The sequence below is a fragment of the Rhinopithecus roxellana genome, chromosome 20, assembly GCF_007565055.1.
Source record: "Rhinopithecus roxellana isolate Shanxi Qingling chromosome 20, ASM756505v1, whole genome shotgun sequence".
Classification (NCBI taxonomy): Eukaryota; Metazoa; Chordata; class Mammalia; order Primates; family Cercopithecidae; genus Rhinopithecus; species Rhinopithecus roxellana.
Genome location: NC_044568.1, coordinates 69,880,758 through 69,898,229, shown reverse-complemented (window position 1 = coordinate 69,898,229; position 17,472 = coordinate 69,880,758). Strand labels below are relative to the sequence as shown.

Here is a 17,472-nt window from a genome sequence, read left to right as displayed (position 1 = left end):
TCCCGGGATGCACTGCGACTATATTGACAGAGAGGGCAGCCAATAGACGGTAGAAGATGCCCTTGACAGGAGGCGGGCCCTCTCGGTAGTTCCTCAGCAGCTAGTGGGCGTCTCCGCGGCGAGTGGAATCGACCCCGCCCCCAGCCCGTGCTCGCAGGTGCCGGGTCCCAAGTCCCGCGGTCCCGGGTTCCCAGAGAGGTGAGTCGGCTGCAGGTGGGTGCGGGGCCCCGGGCTGCTCGGGGTAGCGGTGTCGCAGTCACCAGTCCGAGCTCGCACCAGCCGTGGAGTTCAGCTGCGCACCGGACTGCGGCAGCTTCGCCAGGCCTGGGGCTGGCTGGGCCGCGGGGCCGCCCTGGAGGCCGGAGCCACCGGGCCTGCGGCGCCTGGGCAGCGAGCAGCCGCTTCGCTCGCGTGCAGGAGGCTGTTCGCTACCTCACACCCCCGGCTGGCGCTGTGGCCTTGTTCAGCTCTACCGTTTAACACCCGGCGACATGCGCCAGGTCGGTTGCTGCCGTCATGCGGGAGAGTTCGGGCAAGCTACCTGTGACAGCTTGAACTTTTCCTAGGGATTCCGCTCCACCCGCCGGTTGGAGCGTATTGCTCATTAAACCCGAGACCTGTGTGCTTGCTACTGAAGTAAAAGAAGTATTTTTTCCTCAGAATCCTTTTACGACGTTATGACTTTTCTCCTTTGCAAGACTTCAAAAAACTGACAGGAAGATAAAACTCTTCCCACTCCCAGGAACCGCGTTGTCTTGAATTTGGCTAGTAAAGGCTAGCAAGTGAGGCCTTGTCTCTGCATCCCGTTCTCCCTAACATCCTCAGAGAGCCTTCGTTTTTGGAGTCTTTCCAGTATTCAGAGACTTCTCCAGGGTCATGATCCCAAAGGCTTAACCCGTTTACAAGGAGAGAGTTGTCTCCTGACGCCCATAATGGCAGCTAAAATGGAGATAACTTTAAGCTCCAACAACGAAGCTTCCTCCAAGCAAGAGAGACACATAATAGCCAAACTAGAAGAGAAACGGGAGCCTACTCTGCAAAAAAACTGCCCCGATCCTGAGCTCTGCCGCCAGAGCTTCAGACGCTTTTGTTATCAAGAGGTGTCTGGACCCCAAGAAGCACTCTCCCAGCTCCGACAGCTCTGCCGTCAGTGGCTGCAACCCGAGCTGCACACCAAGGAGCAGATTTTGGAGCTTCTGGTTATGGAGCAGTTCCTGACCATCCTGCCCCCAGATATCCAGGCTCGGGTCAGGCATCGATGTCCAATGAGCAGCAAGGAGATTGTGACCCTCGTGGAAGATTTTCACAGAGCATCCAAGAAACCAAAGCAGTGGGTAAGGAGGGTCCTCTCCCATCATCCAGGGGATTTCTTTTTCATCTAGGTAATGTTTGGTATCTGGAGCTCTCCCTATTTAAGGACTGAGTCTCAGAAGAGGACTGGATGGCTTCAGAAGTTCCTTCCAGCCTCTGTCTGGGAACCTATCCTGAGTTGTTAACAGGTTTTTAGAAAATCCAACTACTGATACCCCGTGAGGCAACCGAGGACCAAGGTTCTTGCCATTCCTTTATGCACCTTATGTCACCAGAAGTACAAATTGTAAGGTTCTTGAATCCCTTCTGTCAGCTCTTCCCACACCCATCTTAGTTTTCCTACAAGCAGAATTCTTAGCAGGCAGGGTCACCCTGTTTGGTAGCAGTTGGACTTTGAGGAACTTCATTTCATTGGAAGTTCTAGCTTATTGTCTTTTTTTTCTTTTTTTTGAGATGGAGTCTTGCTGTGTTGCCCTGGCTGGAGTGCAGTGGTGCCATCTCAGCCCACTGCAACCTCTGCCCCCCGGGTTCAAGTGATTCTCAGGTCTCAGCCTCCTGAGTAGCTGGGATTACAGGCACCTGCCACCATGCCTGGCTCATTTTTGTATTTTTTAGTAGAGAGGGTTTTCACCATGTTGGCCAAGCTAGTTTCGAACTCCTGACCTCCAGTGATCCACCCGCCTTGGCCTGTCAAAGTGCTGGGATTACAGGTGTGAGCAATGACACCTGGCCTAGCTTATTGTCTTTGATTTTTTTTTTTTGAGACTGGGTCTCACTGTGTTGCTGAGGCTGGAGTGCAGTAGTGCGATTTCTGCTTGCTGCAGCTTCCACGTCCAGCTCAAGTGTTCCTCACACCTCAGCCTCTCAAGTAGTTGGGACTGCAGGTACATGCCACCATGCATGGCTAATTTTTGTACTTTTGTAGAGACAGGGTTTCTGCACATTGCCCAGGCTCTTGGGCTCAGGCAATCCACCTGTCTTGACCTCCCAAAGTGCTGGGATTATAGGAGTGAGCCCCACAGTGCCTGAGACTAGCTTGTTGTCTTTGGATCAGGAAGTTACAGTGTAACTGGCCAGGGTTGCCATTGCTGGCCACTCTCCTCCCCGAAGTCAGACCCCAGTCAGGACCTAGGCAAGAAGCAAACAGCAGGTACTTCGGAAAATAGAACTTGTTAGGGAATGAGGGTAGGGTAGTCCTCTTAGATCCCTACTACTACTGGAATCTCCTTACCAGGAAAGCCTTTGGTAGAACAATGTATTAGATAAGAAGAGTTTTTAACAGCCTCTCACCATACTGCTTCCTGTTCCTATAGGGCCTATTTCCAGCAGAAGTAGGTGGGGTGGGGTGGGGTGTGTAGAGTGGGCATCTGATGGTCCAGTGTCGTGACTGACCCTGATATTTGTGCCAGCAGCTACCCTGATAACTTTGATTCTGGCCCTTGAGAAAGGCCCAAGCTTTAGGGGATGCCACTCGGCTGACTTGTAGCATCCTCATTCCTGTCATTCTTCACATCCTTCCCTTTACTTCCTTTGAGGGTTTCAGTGGTTTCTATGAAAGTTGACCTCTAGATGGTTATCAGCAATTCCCAAGGTAAACAGGTCATTATACAACAGTGAGAGATCAAGCTTCCCTCAGTCCTGATGGATGGAATTAATGGATTGGGCTTGTTCCTAGGTGGCCGTTTGTATGCAGGGGCAAAAGGTGCTCTTGGAGAAAACTGGATCTCAGCTTGGAGAACAGGAACTGCCAGACTTTCAACCGCAGACTCCTCGGAGAGATCTCAGGGAGAGCTCTCCAGCAGAGCCTTCCCAGGCAGAGGCTTATGACCGGCTGAGCCCCCATCATTGGGAGAAATCCCCACTCCTCCAAGAACCAACCCCCAAATTGGCTGGGACAGGTAAACACTCTGCCTTTTCTGTCCCTCTCATCAGCTCTTTATCTCCATCAGTGTATCTCATGGTTCTGCAAAGGCATAGACCACATGTGTGTGTTTTTTAAAATGTTGTATATAATAGTAGATGATTATTCACTAAACAAATTTCACTAATTAGAATGGTGGTGATACTACAAATAAGTATGTTTTTGTCATTTTCTGTTAATGAATATTTGACAATCCAGTGCATGACAGGGTTGTACCTACTTTTCTGTCCCTTTCAGAACTTCTTATAGAAAAGACAGATCCAAATATGGCCACAGATGAACTTCCATGCAAGCTATGGCTGAGTTTCATTTCTTAAAATGCTCCTCTGTTTAGAAAGGGCCTGGTAGAAAAAAAAACTCACCCCATATCATATATCTTTGTCCTCCTCCGTGATGTTGCTTGTACTTTAAATCCTCAAATCTATTTCCCTTTCTCTGGTGTGATATTTGTGTAACTGCTGGCCTTGTTCTACACAGTCCTGTGATCTCTAAGCCTGAATGACAGTGACATTTTGGCCAAGCCCAGTGATGTGAATACAAGATACAATGAGCACGTTAGAGAGGAGAGTTACAAGAAGACACAAATCCTTATTTTCTTAACATTTGCTACATTCAATGAGGTACTTTGTGTTTTAGGCTGTTCAGGCTGCTAATATAGAATGCTAGAGACTAGGTAGTTTATAAACAACAGGAGTTTATTTCTCATAGTTCTAGAGGCTGGGAAGTCTTGAGTTCAAGGTGCCAGCATGGTTGGATTCCAGTGAGGCTCTTCTTCCAAGTCACAGACTGCCTACTTCTCAGTCCTCATGTGGCAGAAGGGGAAGACAGGCTCCCGTGGGGCTCTTTCATGAAGGCATTAATCCCATTCCAGTGAGGGCAGCACCCTCGTGACGTAATCACCTCCCAAAGGCCCCACGTCCTAACACTATCACCTTGGGAGTTAGAATTTCATATGAATTTGGGGGAACATAAACATTCAGCCCCTGGCAACCACAGTCTACTTTTGTCTCTAGACTTGCTTATTCTGAATATTTTATATAAATGGAATCACACAGGCCGGGCACAGTGGCTCACGCCTGTAATCCCAGCACTTTGGGAGGCCGAGGCAGGCGGATCGCTTAGGCTCAGGAATTCGAGACCAGCCTGGGCAACATGGCGAAATCCTGTCTCTACAAAAAGTACAAAAATTAGCAGGGCATGGTGCTGCACACCTGTAATCCCAGCTTCTTGGAGGAGCTGAGGCAGGAGGATCACTTGAACCTGGGAGGTCGAGGCTGCAGTGAACTGAGATCGTGTCACTGCACTCCAGCCTGTGTGACAAAGTAAGACCCTGTCTCAAAAATAAATAAATAAATTGAATCACACAATATGTGGTCTTTCGTGTGTGGCTTCTTTCACTGAGCATGTTTTCAAGTTTTATCCATGCTGTAGCATGAATCAGTGCTTTGTTCCTTTTCTGTGGCTGAATAATAGGCATTGTATGGATATATTACATGTTGGTTTTCTGTTCATGTTGGTTCATCTGTTCATAGACTTTTGGGTTGTCTCCACCTTTTGGTTATTATGAAGAATGCTGCTATAAATGTGTGTGTTTTTGTGTAGACATGTTTTCATTTCTCTTGAGTATATACCTAGGAGTGGAATTACCATATGCTAGGTCATATGGTAATTCTATCTTTGACTTATGAGGAACTACCAGACTGTTTTCCAAAGCAGCTGTACCATTTTACATCCCCACCAATACTGTGTGAGGATTCCGATTTCTCCATATTCTTGCTAGCACTTGTTATTGTCTTCTATACATCCTATTAGGTTGAGAAATTTTGATTTGAAGTTTTGATTTACATTTCCCTGGTGACTAATGGTGTCGAACATCTTTTCATGTGCTTATTATCCAATTACATATCTTGTTTGGAAAAATGTCTGTTCAGATCCTTTGCTCATTTTTAAATCAGGTTATTTGTCTTCATTTTTTATAAGACTCCTTTATATGTTCTAGATACTAGACCCTTAAGTGTAATTTGCAAATCTTTTCTCTCATTCTGTGGGTTGTCTCACTTTCTTTTTTTTTTTTTTTTTTGAGACGGAGTCTTGCTCTGTCGCCGGGGCTGGAGTGCAGTGGCCGGATCTCAGCTCACTGCAAGCTCCGCCTCCTGGGTTCACGCCATTCTCCTGCCTCAGCCTCTGGAGTAGCTGGGACTACAGGCGCCCGCCACCTCGCCCGGCTAGTTTTTTGTATTTTTAGTAGAGACGGGGTTTCACCGTGTTAGCCAGGATGGTCTCGAGCTCCTCACCTCGTGATCCGCCCGTCTCGGCCTCCCAAAGTGCTGGGATTACAGGCTTGAGCCACCGCGCCTGGCCAGTCTCACTTTCTTGATAGTGTCCTTTGAAGCACACATTTTTCATTTTGCTACAGTGTAATTTATCTATTTTTTCTTTTTCTTTTTTTTTTTTTTGAGACGGAGTCTCGCTCTGTCGCTGGGGCTGGAGTGCGGTGGCCAGATCTCAGCTCACTGCAAGCTCTGCCTCCTGGGTTTATGCCATTCTCCTGCCTCAGCCTCCCAAGTAGCTGAGACTACAGGCGCCTGCCACCTCGCCCAGCTAGTTTTTTGTATTTTTTAGTAGAGACGGGGTTTCACCATGTTAGCCAGGATGGTCTTGATCTCCTGACCTTGTGATCCATCCGTCTCGGCCTCCCAAGGTGCTGGGATTACAGGCTTGAGCCACCGCGCCTGGCCCTTTTTTCTTTCTTTATGCTTTAGTGTCATGTGTAAAATACCACTGCCTAATCCAAGGGCACAAATATGTACAGCTATGTTTTCTTCAAAGAGAGATTTAGTTCTTACTTTTAGGTATTTGGTCCATTTTAAGTTAATTTTTCCTCCATACATAAAGAAACAAGTCAATTTTTATATAGGATTTGAGGTAGGGGTCTGTCTTAATCTGATCAGGCTGTTATAACAAATTGCCTTAGACTAGGTAATTTATAAACAACAGAAATTTATTGCTCACAGTTCCTGGATGCTGGGAAGTTCAATATCAAGGTGCCAGCAGATTTGGTATCTGGCGAGGTCCCATTCCTCATAAATGGTAGTCTCTTGAATTTCTTTTATAAGGACACTAATCCCATTTATGAAGACCCCGCCCTCATAACCTAATCACCTCCCAGATGCCCCACCTCCCAAGACCACTGCACGGAGGACTGTCAATACATGTGTGTCAGGGGACAGGGGGGAATAAACATTCAGACCATAGCAGCGTCCAGCTTCATTCTCTTGTATGTGGAAATCCAGCAGTCCTAGTATCATTTATGAAAAAGACTCTTTTCCCATTGAATTGTCTTGTCAAAAAGCAATTGACCCTGATTGTATAGGCTGATTATTTACATTTGAATTTAAATGAATTAAAATTAAATAAAATTTAAAATTAAGTTCCTTAGTCACAGTAGTCACATTTCAAGTACCCAGTAGCCACATAGTCACACGTGGCTAGTGGCTGCCGTATTGAACAGCATGCATGTGCCTGTGCATGCACGTGCACACACATGCATTTTCCACATCACAAGGGATCCTTCTCCAGATCCTGTGACTTCCCGCAGGCCATTCCAGCTCATCTCCATCCAGACCGTCAGTCCTTCTGTAATTAGGATACATGGCGAAACCCATATTCCAGTTTCTGAACTCATATACTTCAAATTTGTAATGAAAGAAAACATCACAGTCTCTGAACTTACTATCTTTTGAAGAGAAAGTTGTTGTCAATTAGTGTTTACGAAGTGAGGGGTATTTGTCGAAATAGCTCAGGCACCGGACTACAGCAGTAAAATTTACAATGTTGAGATTTCACCTCTCTTCCTTCTTTCATTCATTGGTCGATACCCAGTTCTGATGGGTTTGCTTTTCCCTGTTCTTCCTTTCCTAAACCTTTCCCTAAAGGGAGAAAGGAGGAAGGAGGTTGGAGAACTTGGTTCCTAAATTTAATATAAATCACAATCACCCCAGGAGCCTGCTAACTGTGCAGATTATCAGGCCCAACCCCCAGAGATTCTGACCCAGCAGCTTTGGGGGAAGGGTGAAGAACCTGTTTGTTTAACAAGTGCCCCAGATGATTCTAATGCAAGTTGCCAATGGAGGGCCACCCTTTGAGAAACTTTCAGAGTATTTCATAACTCTTGCTGAAGTTATTTCTTCCAAGTGCAGAAAATGAAGCATTTTCTTTCTAATTATAGAGGCCCCCAGAATGAGAAGTGACAACAAGGAAAATCCACAACAGGAAGGGGCTAAAGGAGCAAAGCCATGTGCAGTGTCAGCTGGCAGATCCAAAGGGAATGGTCTGCAGAGTCCTGAACCGAGAGGGGCAAATATGAGTGAACCTCGGTTATCACGGAGGCAGGTCAGCCCCCCCAATGCTCAAAAGCCATTTGCTCACTACCAGAGACATTGCAGGGTGGAATACATCAGCAGCCCCCTAAAAAGCCACCCACTGAGAGAGCTGAAGAAAAGCAAAGGAGGTAAACGGAGCCTGAGCAACCGTTTGCAACATCTTGGTCACCAGCCCACCCGCTCAGCAAAGAAACCCTACAAATGCGATGACTGTGGGAAAAGCTTCACGTGGAATTCAGAGCTGAAGAGACACAAGAGAGTCCACACAGGAGAGAGACCCTACACGTGCGGAGAATGTGGAAACTGCTTTGGGCGGCAGTCAACCCTGAAGCTGCACCAGAGGATCCACACTGGAGAGAAGCCATACCAGTGTGGCCAGTGTGGGAAAAGCTTTCGCCAGAGCTCAAACCTTCACCAGCATCACAGGCTCCACCATGGGGATTGAAAGGAGCACTCCATGCTTTAGATTCACAAGGAAGGTGTTCGTGTTTCTCCTCCCCCTTACTTGCATGTAAATCACAAAGACTGTGTGACTTACAAGGAAAGCAAGAGGCCCATGAGGAATGATGATGCACATTCTGCTGTGAGGAGGCCCAGAAAAGGCCAACCAGGGCCCAACCGTGCATGATGACACGGTGAAGAGATGGCATTTCTAGGTATTGGGGCAAAGGGAACTTAAGTCTCTGCAGAGAGCAAGGAGTAACTACTGAGAGAGAATCAGGACAATCCTGCAGGTGGCCCGCTTATTGTTAAATCGTCCTTCTGTTGCTTTATCCTCTAAAATATGTTAAGGGATAAATTCTATATATAGTTATGCATTTGCTGTCATACCAGACAATTTTTTATCATGCACACGCTTCTTTAATAAAGATGAGTGATCTACCAGAATTTCAAGGCAAAGTTCATTGGAAAATAGATCTCTCATATTCTTTCTCTAATTACTAGCTGTTTATAGCAAAGGATGAATTAAATGAGAATATGCACGTTTGTGTGAGAAGAGTTTCCAAGTAATTAGATGCTGCTTTTACAAAAAGAAAAGAAAATTACATTTGAGGGATCTTTTTTGTATCAAAGCATCTTTTATTTTTATTTTTTGAGACAGGGTCTCGCTATGTTGCCCAGACTGGTCTCGAACTCCTGGACTCAAGCAATGCTCCTGCCTTGGCATCCCAAAGTGCTGGGATTACAAGTGTGAACCACCGTGCCTGTTCTCAAAGCACCTTTGATTGAGGGAAACCAAAACCAAAACCAAAACCAAAACAAAACAAAACAAAAAACATCTATACAGTTGCTGCAATCCCAGCCTAACACATAAGGAAAAGCTACAGTGAGAAGCAAGTAGCGGACAAAGAATACTAAGGAGATATAAGAGGGAATTCTTCCTACTCTCCTTTCTCACTTAGCCCATTAGCTTTAAGAATAACAAAATGCTGTGAGGGTACAGTGGCTCACACATGTAATCCTAACACTTTGAGAGGCTGAGGCAGGATGACTGAGCCCAGGAGTTTGAGACCAGGCTGAGCAATGTAGCTAAACCCTGATCTACAAAAAATACAAAAATAAGCCAGGCATGATGGTGCATCCCTATAATCCCAGCTACTCTGAAGGCTGAGGCAAAAGTATCGTTTGAGCCCAGGAGTTAGAGGCTGCAGTGAGCTATGACTGCACCACTCCACTCTAGCCTGGATGACAGAGTGAGACTCTGTCTCAGGAAAAAAAAAAAAATAGCAAAAGGATTGGGGTAATGAAAATATTCTAAGACTGGATTACGGTGATCGTTGCACATCTCAGTAAATTTACTAAAATCATTGAAATGGGCTAATTTTATGATACGTAAATTGTACCTCAACAGCATATTTTTTTTTTTTTTTTGAGACGGAGTCTCGCTGTGTCGCCCAGGCTGGAGTGCAGTGGCCGGATCTCAGCTCACTGCAAGCTCCGCCTCCCGGGTTTACGCCATTCTCCTGCCTCAGCCTCCCAAGTAGCTGGGACTACAGGCGCCCGCCTCGTCGTCCGGCTAGTTTTTTGTATTTTTTAGTAGAGACGGGGTTTCACTGTGTTAGCCAGGATGGTCTCGATCTCCTGACCTCGTGATCCACCCATCTCGGCCTCCCAAAGTGCTGGGATTACAGGCTTGAGCCACCGTGCCCAGCCAACAGCATATTTTTTTTTTTTAACTTTTTTTTTTTTTTTTTTTTGAGACAGAGTCTCGCTGTGTCGCCCAGGCTGGAGTGCAGTAGTGCAGTGGTCGGATCTCAGCTCACTGCAAGCTCCGCCTCCCGGGTTTATGCCATTTTCCTGCCTCAGCCTCCCGAGTAGCTGGGGCTACAGGCGCCCACCACCTCACCCGGCTAGTTTTTTTTTTGTATTTTTTAGTAGAGATGGGGTTTCACCGTGTTAGCCAGGATGGTCTCGATCTCCTGACCTCGTGATCCACCCATCTCGGCCTCCCAAAGTGCTAGGATTACAGGCTTGAGCCACTGTGCCCGGCCCCAACAGCATATTTTTAAGTGACAAAATATATTTATATAAAATGAATCCTGCAACTAAGCCTGAGAGATCAGCTAATGCCACCTGCTCATTTTCTCAAAGTGGAGATTAAAATGCAAATCAGTATATAATTCCTAGCTCATTGCTCAGCTTAGAAAACATTTGGCAGATTAGTGCATTCCTGATGCGGCAAACAGAACCAGGTAGCAATTTTTTTTTTTTTTTTTGAAACAGGGTCTCACTCTGTTACCCAGGCTAGAGTGCAGTGGCGTGATCACGGCTCACTGTAGCTTCAATCTTCTGGGCTCAAGCAATCCTCCCGCCTCAGCCTCCCAAGCAGCTGGGACTACAGGAATGCACCACCATGCCTGGCTAATTTTTCTATTTTTTTTGTAGAGACAGAGTCTCACTGTGTTGCCCAGTCTATCTTCAAACGCCTGGGCTCAAGTCATCCTCACCTTAGACTCCCAAAGTGCTGGGATTACAGGTGTACGCTCAGCAAGGTAGCATTCTTCCCAAAACATCAGTATCATCAAGTGACTACCAGTCACCTCAGGGCTGTGGGCTGAGCTCTTCTGTCCCCCACAAGGACTCTCTTGTCCCTCCTAACTGCCGAGGGACATGTGCACACTTACGAGTCCTCTTTGGGGTCTTGCACACAATTGTTTCCTTTGCCTTTGGTTCCTGATGCTTCCCACTCCCTCCTGCCTCCTCTCTCTCACAAGAGTTTCCTTCTCTCAAAGGCTTCCCGGAGGAGCCCTAGGCAGACTTCGGTTAAAATTGGGGTCCATTCTCTCTGCTAAACCCCATACATCAGGGGTGCTAAACTGGGAACCCCCCAGGGGATGTCGGACAATGTCCAAAGACACTTTTGGTTGTTACGACTGGGGGAGGGAGGGTTGTTGCTGGCCTCTAGCCTCCTACTAGTGGGGGTCCTACTGCACCTCCCGCAGTGCTGAGACAGCCAGCCCCCACAGCAATGACCTGGCCCAAAAAATCAGTATCACCAAGGCTGGAAAACTACCATGCACTATAAAAGCTCTTTCAAAACAAGAACATTGTTTTTCCATAACTTTAGCTTTGCCAATGCCCAGCCAAGAGAAACAGATGTTCAATATTTAAACAGTTGAGAATCCCCACTGCATCCAAGGGCCTATTTCTGCCTGAATTCAGAGATCCTCGTGACAGTGTGTTGAATGCACAAGTGAGCTTCTGTCTCTTGGGCAGAGGCTTATTGAAGGCCTAGCGGCCTTCCTTATAGCTTTTATGGTCCTTTAGGTACTTTAGGCCCTGATCCCATTCCCATCTGTTGTGTTAAATCACGAATTTAGCTTCTGTATCCGACCTGCCCCATACCTGGCTCCATCCTGATACCTCTCCCTGGTCAAGGCCTCTTTCTTCCTCATTGTGTTTCCACTTCACCCTACTGAAACCAGGCTGATTTCACTGTTGTCCCTTAACCTCCAAGTCATAGTCACATTTGTATTAGGTACCTATTGGTGTGGTAACAGATGACCACAAACTTAATGGTTTAAAACAACACAAACTGGGGCCTGGCATAGTGGCTCACACCTGTAATCCCAGCACTGTGGGAGGCCAAGGTTGTCAGAAGTTCACCTGAGGTCAGAAGTTCAAGATCAGCCTGGCCAATATGGTGAAACTCTTTCTCTACTAAAAATACAAAAATTAACCAGGTGTGGTGGTGCATGCCTATAATCCCAGCTACTCGGGAGGCTGAGGCAGGAGAATCACTTGAATATGGGAGGCAGAGGCTGCAGTGGGCCGAGATTGTGCCACTGCACTGCAACCTGGGCAAAGACAGTGAAACTCGGACTCAAAAAAAAAAAAAAAAAAAAGAAAAAAGAAAAAAGAAATACAAAACAAAAAAACTCCCACTACCTTATCGTTCTAGAAGTCACAAATCCGAAATTAATTTCACTCAGCCAAAATCAAGCTGTCGGCAAGGCTGGTTCCTCTGGAGGCTCTGAGGTGTGAATCTCTTGCCTTGACCTTTTCAGCTTCTAGAAGCCACCCACATCCTTTGGCCTCCACCTTCAAAATGCATCACTCCAATCTGATTCCACCGCCTTCTCCTCTATGACCTTCCTGCTTCCCTTGTATAAGGACCGTTATGATGTCGGGCCCACCAGGATAATCCAGAATAATCTCCCCATCTCAAGATCCTTCCCCTTTTGCTATATAAGGTAAACTTCATGGGTTCCAGGGATTAGGATGTGGAAATATTTGGGGTGCCATGACTCAACCCACCACACATACCCATCTTGAATCAAGTTAGTCAAAGAGCATCTGTCCTAAAAGAGAAGGAACATAGATTTCTACTTAATTATAAGGCTTGGGGCCAGGCGCAGTGACTGACACCTGTAATCCCAGGACTTTGGGAGGCCAAGGGAGGTGGATCACTTGAGGCCAGGAGTTCAAGACCAGCCTGGCCAACATGGTGAAATCCCGTCTCTACCAAAAAAAAAAAAAAAAAATTAGCCAGCTGTGGTGGTGCGTGCGCCTGTAGTCCCAGCTACTCAGGAGGCTGAGGGATGAGAATCTCTTGAACCCAGGAGGCAAGGTTGAAGGGAGGTAGAGGTTGCAGTGAGCCGAGATCGCACCACTGCACTCCATCCTGGGCAACAGAGCATCTCCAAGCATAGCTTTCCTTTGATATAAGGCTCAACTCCAGGCCGGGAGGACCAGGAAAGCTCCAATGGCAAGAAGAACCCAAGGTCCTGTATTCAGATGTAAGTTTCCCCTCAGTCCCCACACCTATGCATGGTCTGCCAGAGGACCTCAACTGCCCCAGTAGATTGTGATTCTCTGTATCGACTGGTCTGTCTCTACAAATTTTGGGGTGGCTGTTTGCCCTGGGACCTCACTTCTCTTACAGAAGAATTGTTGGGTTTTTCAGGTTTTTCAGCTTTTTATTTGTCATTAGAATGGAGTGACAACTTTCAAGCTCCTTATATTTGCAACCAGAAACTGGAAGTCACAAGAGTGAAACTCCTGTCTCAAAAAAAAGAAAACAGCAGTGTGTCAGTGACTCCCTGACCTCACTGGCTAGATGAATATGTGTGTGTGTGTTTGTGTGTATATATATCCATTTATCTACCAGTAGACACTTAGGTTGCTTTCAAGTCTTGGCTACTGTGAATAATGTACCTTAGGTATATACAGTATCCTCATAGATATTGCAGTTTTGATTCTAGACTCCTACAATAAAGTGAATGTCCCAATAAAATGAGTCACACAAATGTTTTGATTTCCTGGTGAACACAAAACCTATATTTACACTATACTGTAGTCTATGAAGTGTGGAAAAGTATTACATCAGATAAAGGTAATGCTGATAAGGATGGTGGCTGCAGAGGGTTGGGGTGGCAGTGACAATTTCTTAAAATAAGGTAACAATGAAGTTTGCCAAATCAGTTGACTCTTCCTTTCACAGAAGATTTCCTCATAGCATGTTATATAGGGTGATAGCATTTTGGCCATAGCAGAACTTTCAAAATCTTCTCAAATCCTGCTGCTGCTTCATTAACTAAGTTTATGTAATATTCTAAATCCTGCTGTCATTTCAACAACATTCACAGCATCTTTACCAAGAGTAGATTCCATCTCAAAGAAACACTTTTGGGCTGGGCAAGTGGCTCATGTCTGTAATCCCAGCAATTTGGGAGACCAAGGTGGGAGGACTGCTCTGTGAGCCCAGGAGTTAACACAGGGAAGACCCCATTTCTACAAAAAAAGTTTAAAAATTACCTGGGCATGGTGGTGCACACCTGTAGTCCCAGCTACTTGGGAGCCTGAGGTGGGAGGTTCACTTGAGCCTGGGAGGCTCACTTGAGCCTGGGAGGCTGAGGCTGCAGTGAGTCGTGATTGTGCCACTTGTACTTCAGCCAGAATGACAGAGCAAGACCCTGTCTCAGAAACAAAATGATTGAGTGCCATGGCTTATACCTGTCATTCCAGCACTTTGGGAGGCTGAGGCACCCAGATCACTTGAGGTCAGGAGTTCCAGAAAAGCCTGGCCAACATGGCGAAACCCATCTCCACAAAAACAGAAAAATTAGCTGGGTGTGGTGGCATGCTCCTGTACTCCCAGCTACTCAGGACGCTGAGGCAGGAGAATCGCTTGAACCCAGGAGATGGAGGTTGCAGTGAGCTGAGATCATGCCACTGCACTCCAGCCTGAGCAACACAGTAAGACTGTCTCAGAAAACAAAAGCAAAAGCAAAACAAAACACTTTTGGCTGGGAACAGTATCTCATGCCTGTAATCCTGGCACTTTGGGAGGCTGAGGTGGGAGGATCACTTGAGCCCAGGAGTTCAAGACCAGCTTGGGCAACATATCAAGACCCCATCGCTACAGAAAAAAAATTTTTTTTGAGACAGTCTTGCTCTGTTGCCAGGCTGGAGTGCAGTGGCAATATCTTGGCTCACAGCAATCTCCACTTCCCGGGCTCAAGCAATTATCCTGCCTCAGCCTCCAGAGTAGCTGGGACTACAGGCTCGTGCCACCATGCCTGGCTAATTTTTTGTAGTTTTAGTAAAGACAGGGTTTCACCGTGTTAGCCAGGATGGTCTTGATCTCCTGACCTCGTGATCTGCCTGCCTTAGCCTCCCAAAGTGCTGGTATTAGAGGCGTGAGCCACTGTACCCAGCCTACAGAAAAATTTTAAAAATTGGGCAGGTGTGGTGGCACATATTGTAGTCTCAGCTTCTTGGGAGGCCAAGGCAGGAGGATTACTTGAACCCAGGAGCTAAGCTGCAATGAATTATGATCGTACCACTGCAGTCTAGTCTGGGGGAGTGACAGCCCATCTCAAAAAAAAGAAAATAAAGAGAAAGATGAAATTACTCTTTGATCCATGGGCTGCAGAATAAATGTTGTGTCAGCAGGCATGAAAACATTAACTTCCTTGTATATCTCCATCAGAGCTCTTGGTTGTCCAGGTGCATTGTAATAAACTGTAATATTTGGAAAGGAATCTTTTTTTTTTTCTGAGCAGTAGGTCTCAACAGTGGGCTTAAAATATTCAGAAGACCATGCTGTAAACAAATAGGTTGTCATCCAGTCTTTGTTGTTCAATTGATAGAGCACAGGCAGAATAAACATGATTCTTAAGGTCCTCAGGATTTTCAGAATGGTAAATGAGAACTGGCTTCACCAACTGCATTCGTCCCTAACAAGAAAACCAGCCTGCCCTTTAAAGCTTTGAAGCCAGACATTGACTTCTCCTCTCTAGCTATAAACGTTTTAGATGGCATCTTTCCCCAGTAGCAGGCTGTTTTGTCTACATTGAAAATCTATTCTTACTGTAGCCACTTTCATCAATGATCTTAGCGAGATCTTCTGGATAGCATGCTGCAGTTTCTCCATTAGCACTTGAAGCTTCACCTTGCACTTTTATGTTATGGAGATGGCTTTTCTCCTTGAACCTCATGAACCAAGCTTTGTTAGTTTCCAACATTTCTTCTGCACTTCTTCACATCTCTGAGCTTTCACAGAACTGAAGAGAGTTTGGGCCTTGATCAGGATTAGGCTTTAGTTTAAGGGAATGTTGTAGCTGGTTTGATCTTCTATCCACACCACTCAAACTTTCCTCATATCAGCAAAAAGACTGTTTCACTTTTTTGTCATTCATGTGTTCACTGGAGTAGCAATTTAAATTTCCTTCAAGAACTTTTCCTTTGAATTCACAATTTGGTTAAACATTTGGCACAGGAAACCTAGCTTTTGGCCTGTCTCAGGTTTTGACATGCCTCTCTCACTAAGCTTAATCATTTCTACCTTTCGATTTAAAGTGAGACATGGGCTGAGTGGTGGCTCATGCCTGTAATCTCAGCACTTAGGGAGGCTGGGGTGGGCGGATCACGAGGTCAAGAGTTGGAGACCAACCTGGCCAACATGATGAAACCCCATCTCTACCAAAAATACAAAAAATGAGCCAGGCATGGTGGTGCGCACCTGTAGTCCTGGCTACTCAGGAGGCTAAGGCAGGAGAATCACTTGAACCCAGGAGGTGGAGGATGCAGTGAGCCAAGATCACGCCACTGTGCTCCAGCCTGGGCGACAGAGCAAGACTCCATCTCCAAAAATAAATAAAGTGAGAGATGTGTGACTCTTCCTTTCACTTGAACACTCAGAGGTCATCGTAGAGTTATTAAGTGGCCTAATGTCAATATTTTTGTGTCTCAGGGAAAAGGAAGGCCCAAGGAGAGGAAGAGAGATGGGAGTATGGCTGGTCAGTGGAACAGTACTGAAAGTTCCATGCAGGCCGGGTGTGGTGACTCACGCTTGTAATCCCAGCACTTTGGGAGGCTGAGGTGGGCAGATCATGAGGTCAGGAGTTCAAGACCAGCCTGGACAGTATGACAAAACCCTGTCTCTACTGAAAATACAAAAATTAGTCGGGCATGGTGGCATGCACCTATAGTCCCAGCTACTCGGGAGGCTGAGGCAGGAGAATCACTTGAACCCGGGAGGCAGAGGTTGCAGTGAACTGAGATCCTAGAACTGCACTGCAGCTAGAGTGAGACTCTGTCTAAAAAAAAAACGAAAGAAAGAAAGAAAAGAAAGAAAGAGAAAGAAAGAAAGAAAGAAAGAAAGAAAAGAAAAGAAAAGAAAGAAAAGAAAAGAAAAGAAAAGAAAAGAAAAGAAAAGAAAAGAAAAGAAAAGAAAAGAAAAGAAAAGAAAAGAAAAGAAAAGAAAAGAAAAGAAAAGAAAAGAAAAGAAAAGAAAAGAAAAGAAAAGAAAAGAAAAGAAAGAAAGTTCCGTGGAGGATTTTCTGTTCCTGCCAGTATTTTCTGGCCTCCAGCTCCATCGATATTCCTGCAAAAGACATGATCTCATTCTTTTTTATGGCTGCATAGTATTTCATGGTGTATATGTATGTTTTCTTTATCCACTCTGTCACTGATGGGCCTTTAAGTTGATTCCATATCTTTGTTACTGTGAATGGTGCTGCTGTAAACATTCATGTGCATGTGTCTTTACAGGAGAATGATTTATATTTCTCTGGGTATATACCCAGTCATGGAATTGTTGGATCAAACTGTAGTTCTATTTTTAGCTCTCTGAGGACTCGCCATATTGCTCTTCACAATGGTTGGGCTAAATTTATACTCCCACTAACAGTGTATAAGTGTTCCCTTTTCTCTGCAATCTTGCCAGCATATTTTTTGACTTTTTAATAATAGACATTCTCCCTGGTGTGAGATGGTATCTCATTATGGTTTTTATTTGCATTTCTTTAATGATTAGTGATATTGAGCTTTTTTTCTTATGATTGTTTGTTGCATGTATGTCTTCTTTTGAAAATCATTCATGTCTTTTGCCTACTTTTTAACGGGGTTGTT

At 45.7% G+C, this 17,472-nt stretch overlaps 1 protein-coding gene across 3 annotated transcripts; it reads left to right on the top strand.

Moving 5' to 3' along the window:
• Positions 1 to 13: 13 nt before the first annotated feature.
• On the top strand, positions 14 to 8,502 carry ZNF174 (zinc finger protein 174). Of its 3 annotated transcripts, XM_010376052.2 has the most exons (4): positions 125 to 198; positions 661 to 1,334; positions 2,987 to 3,209; positions 7,461 to 8,502. In XM_010376052.2, the coding sequence occupies exons 2-4, from the start codon at positions 933 to 935 to the stop codon at positions 8,057 to 8,059; spliced, it is 1,224 nt and encodes a 407-aa protein (XP_010374354.1). In that variant the 5' UTR covers positions 125 to 198; positions 661 to 932; the 3' UTR covers positions 8,060 to 8,502. The 3 variants fall into 3 exon arrangements, with proteins under 3 accessions (XP_010374353.1, XP_010374356.1, XP_010374354.1); XM_010376051.2 differs by having other exon boundaries at positions 14 to 1,334; XM_010376054.2 differs by lacking the exon at positions 7,461 to 8,502 and adding an exon at positions 3,470 to 4,446 and having other exon boundaries at positions 14 to 1,334.
• Positions 8,503 to 17,472: the final 8,970 nt, after the last annotated feature.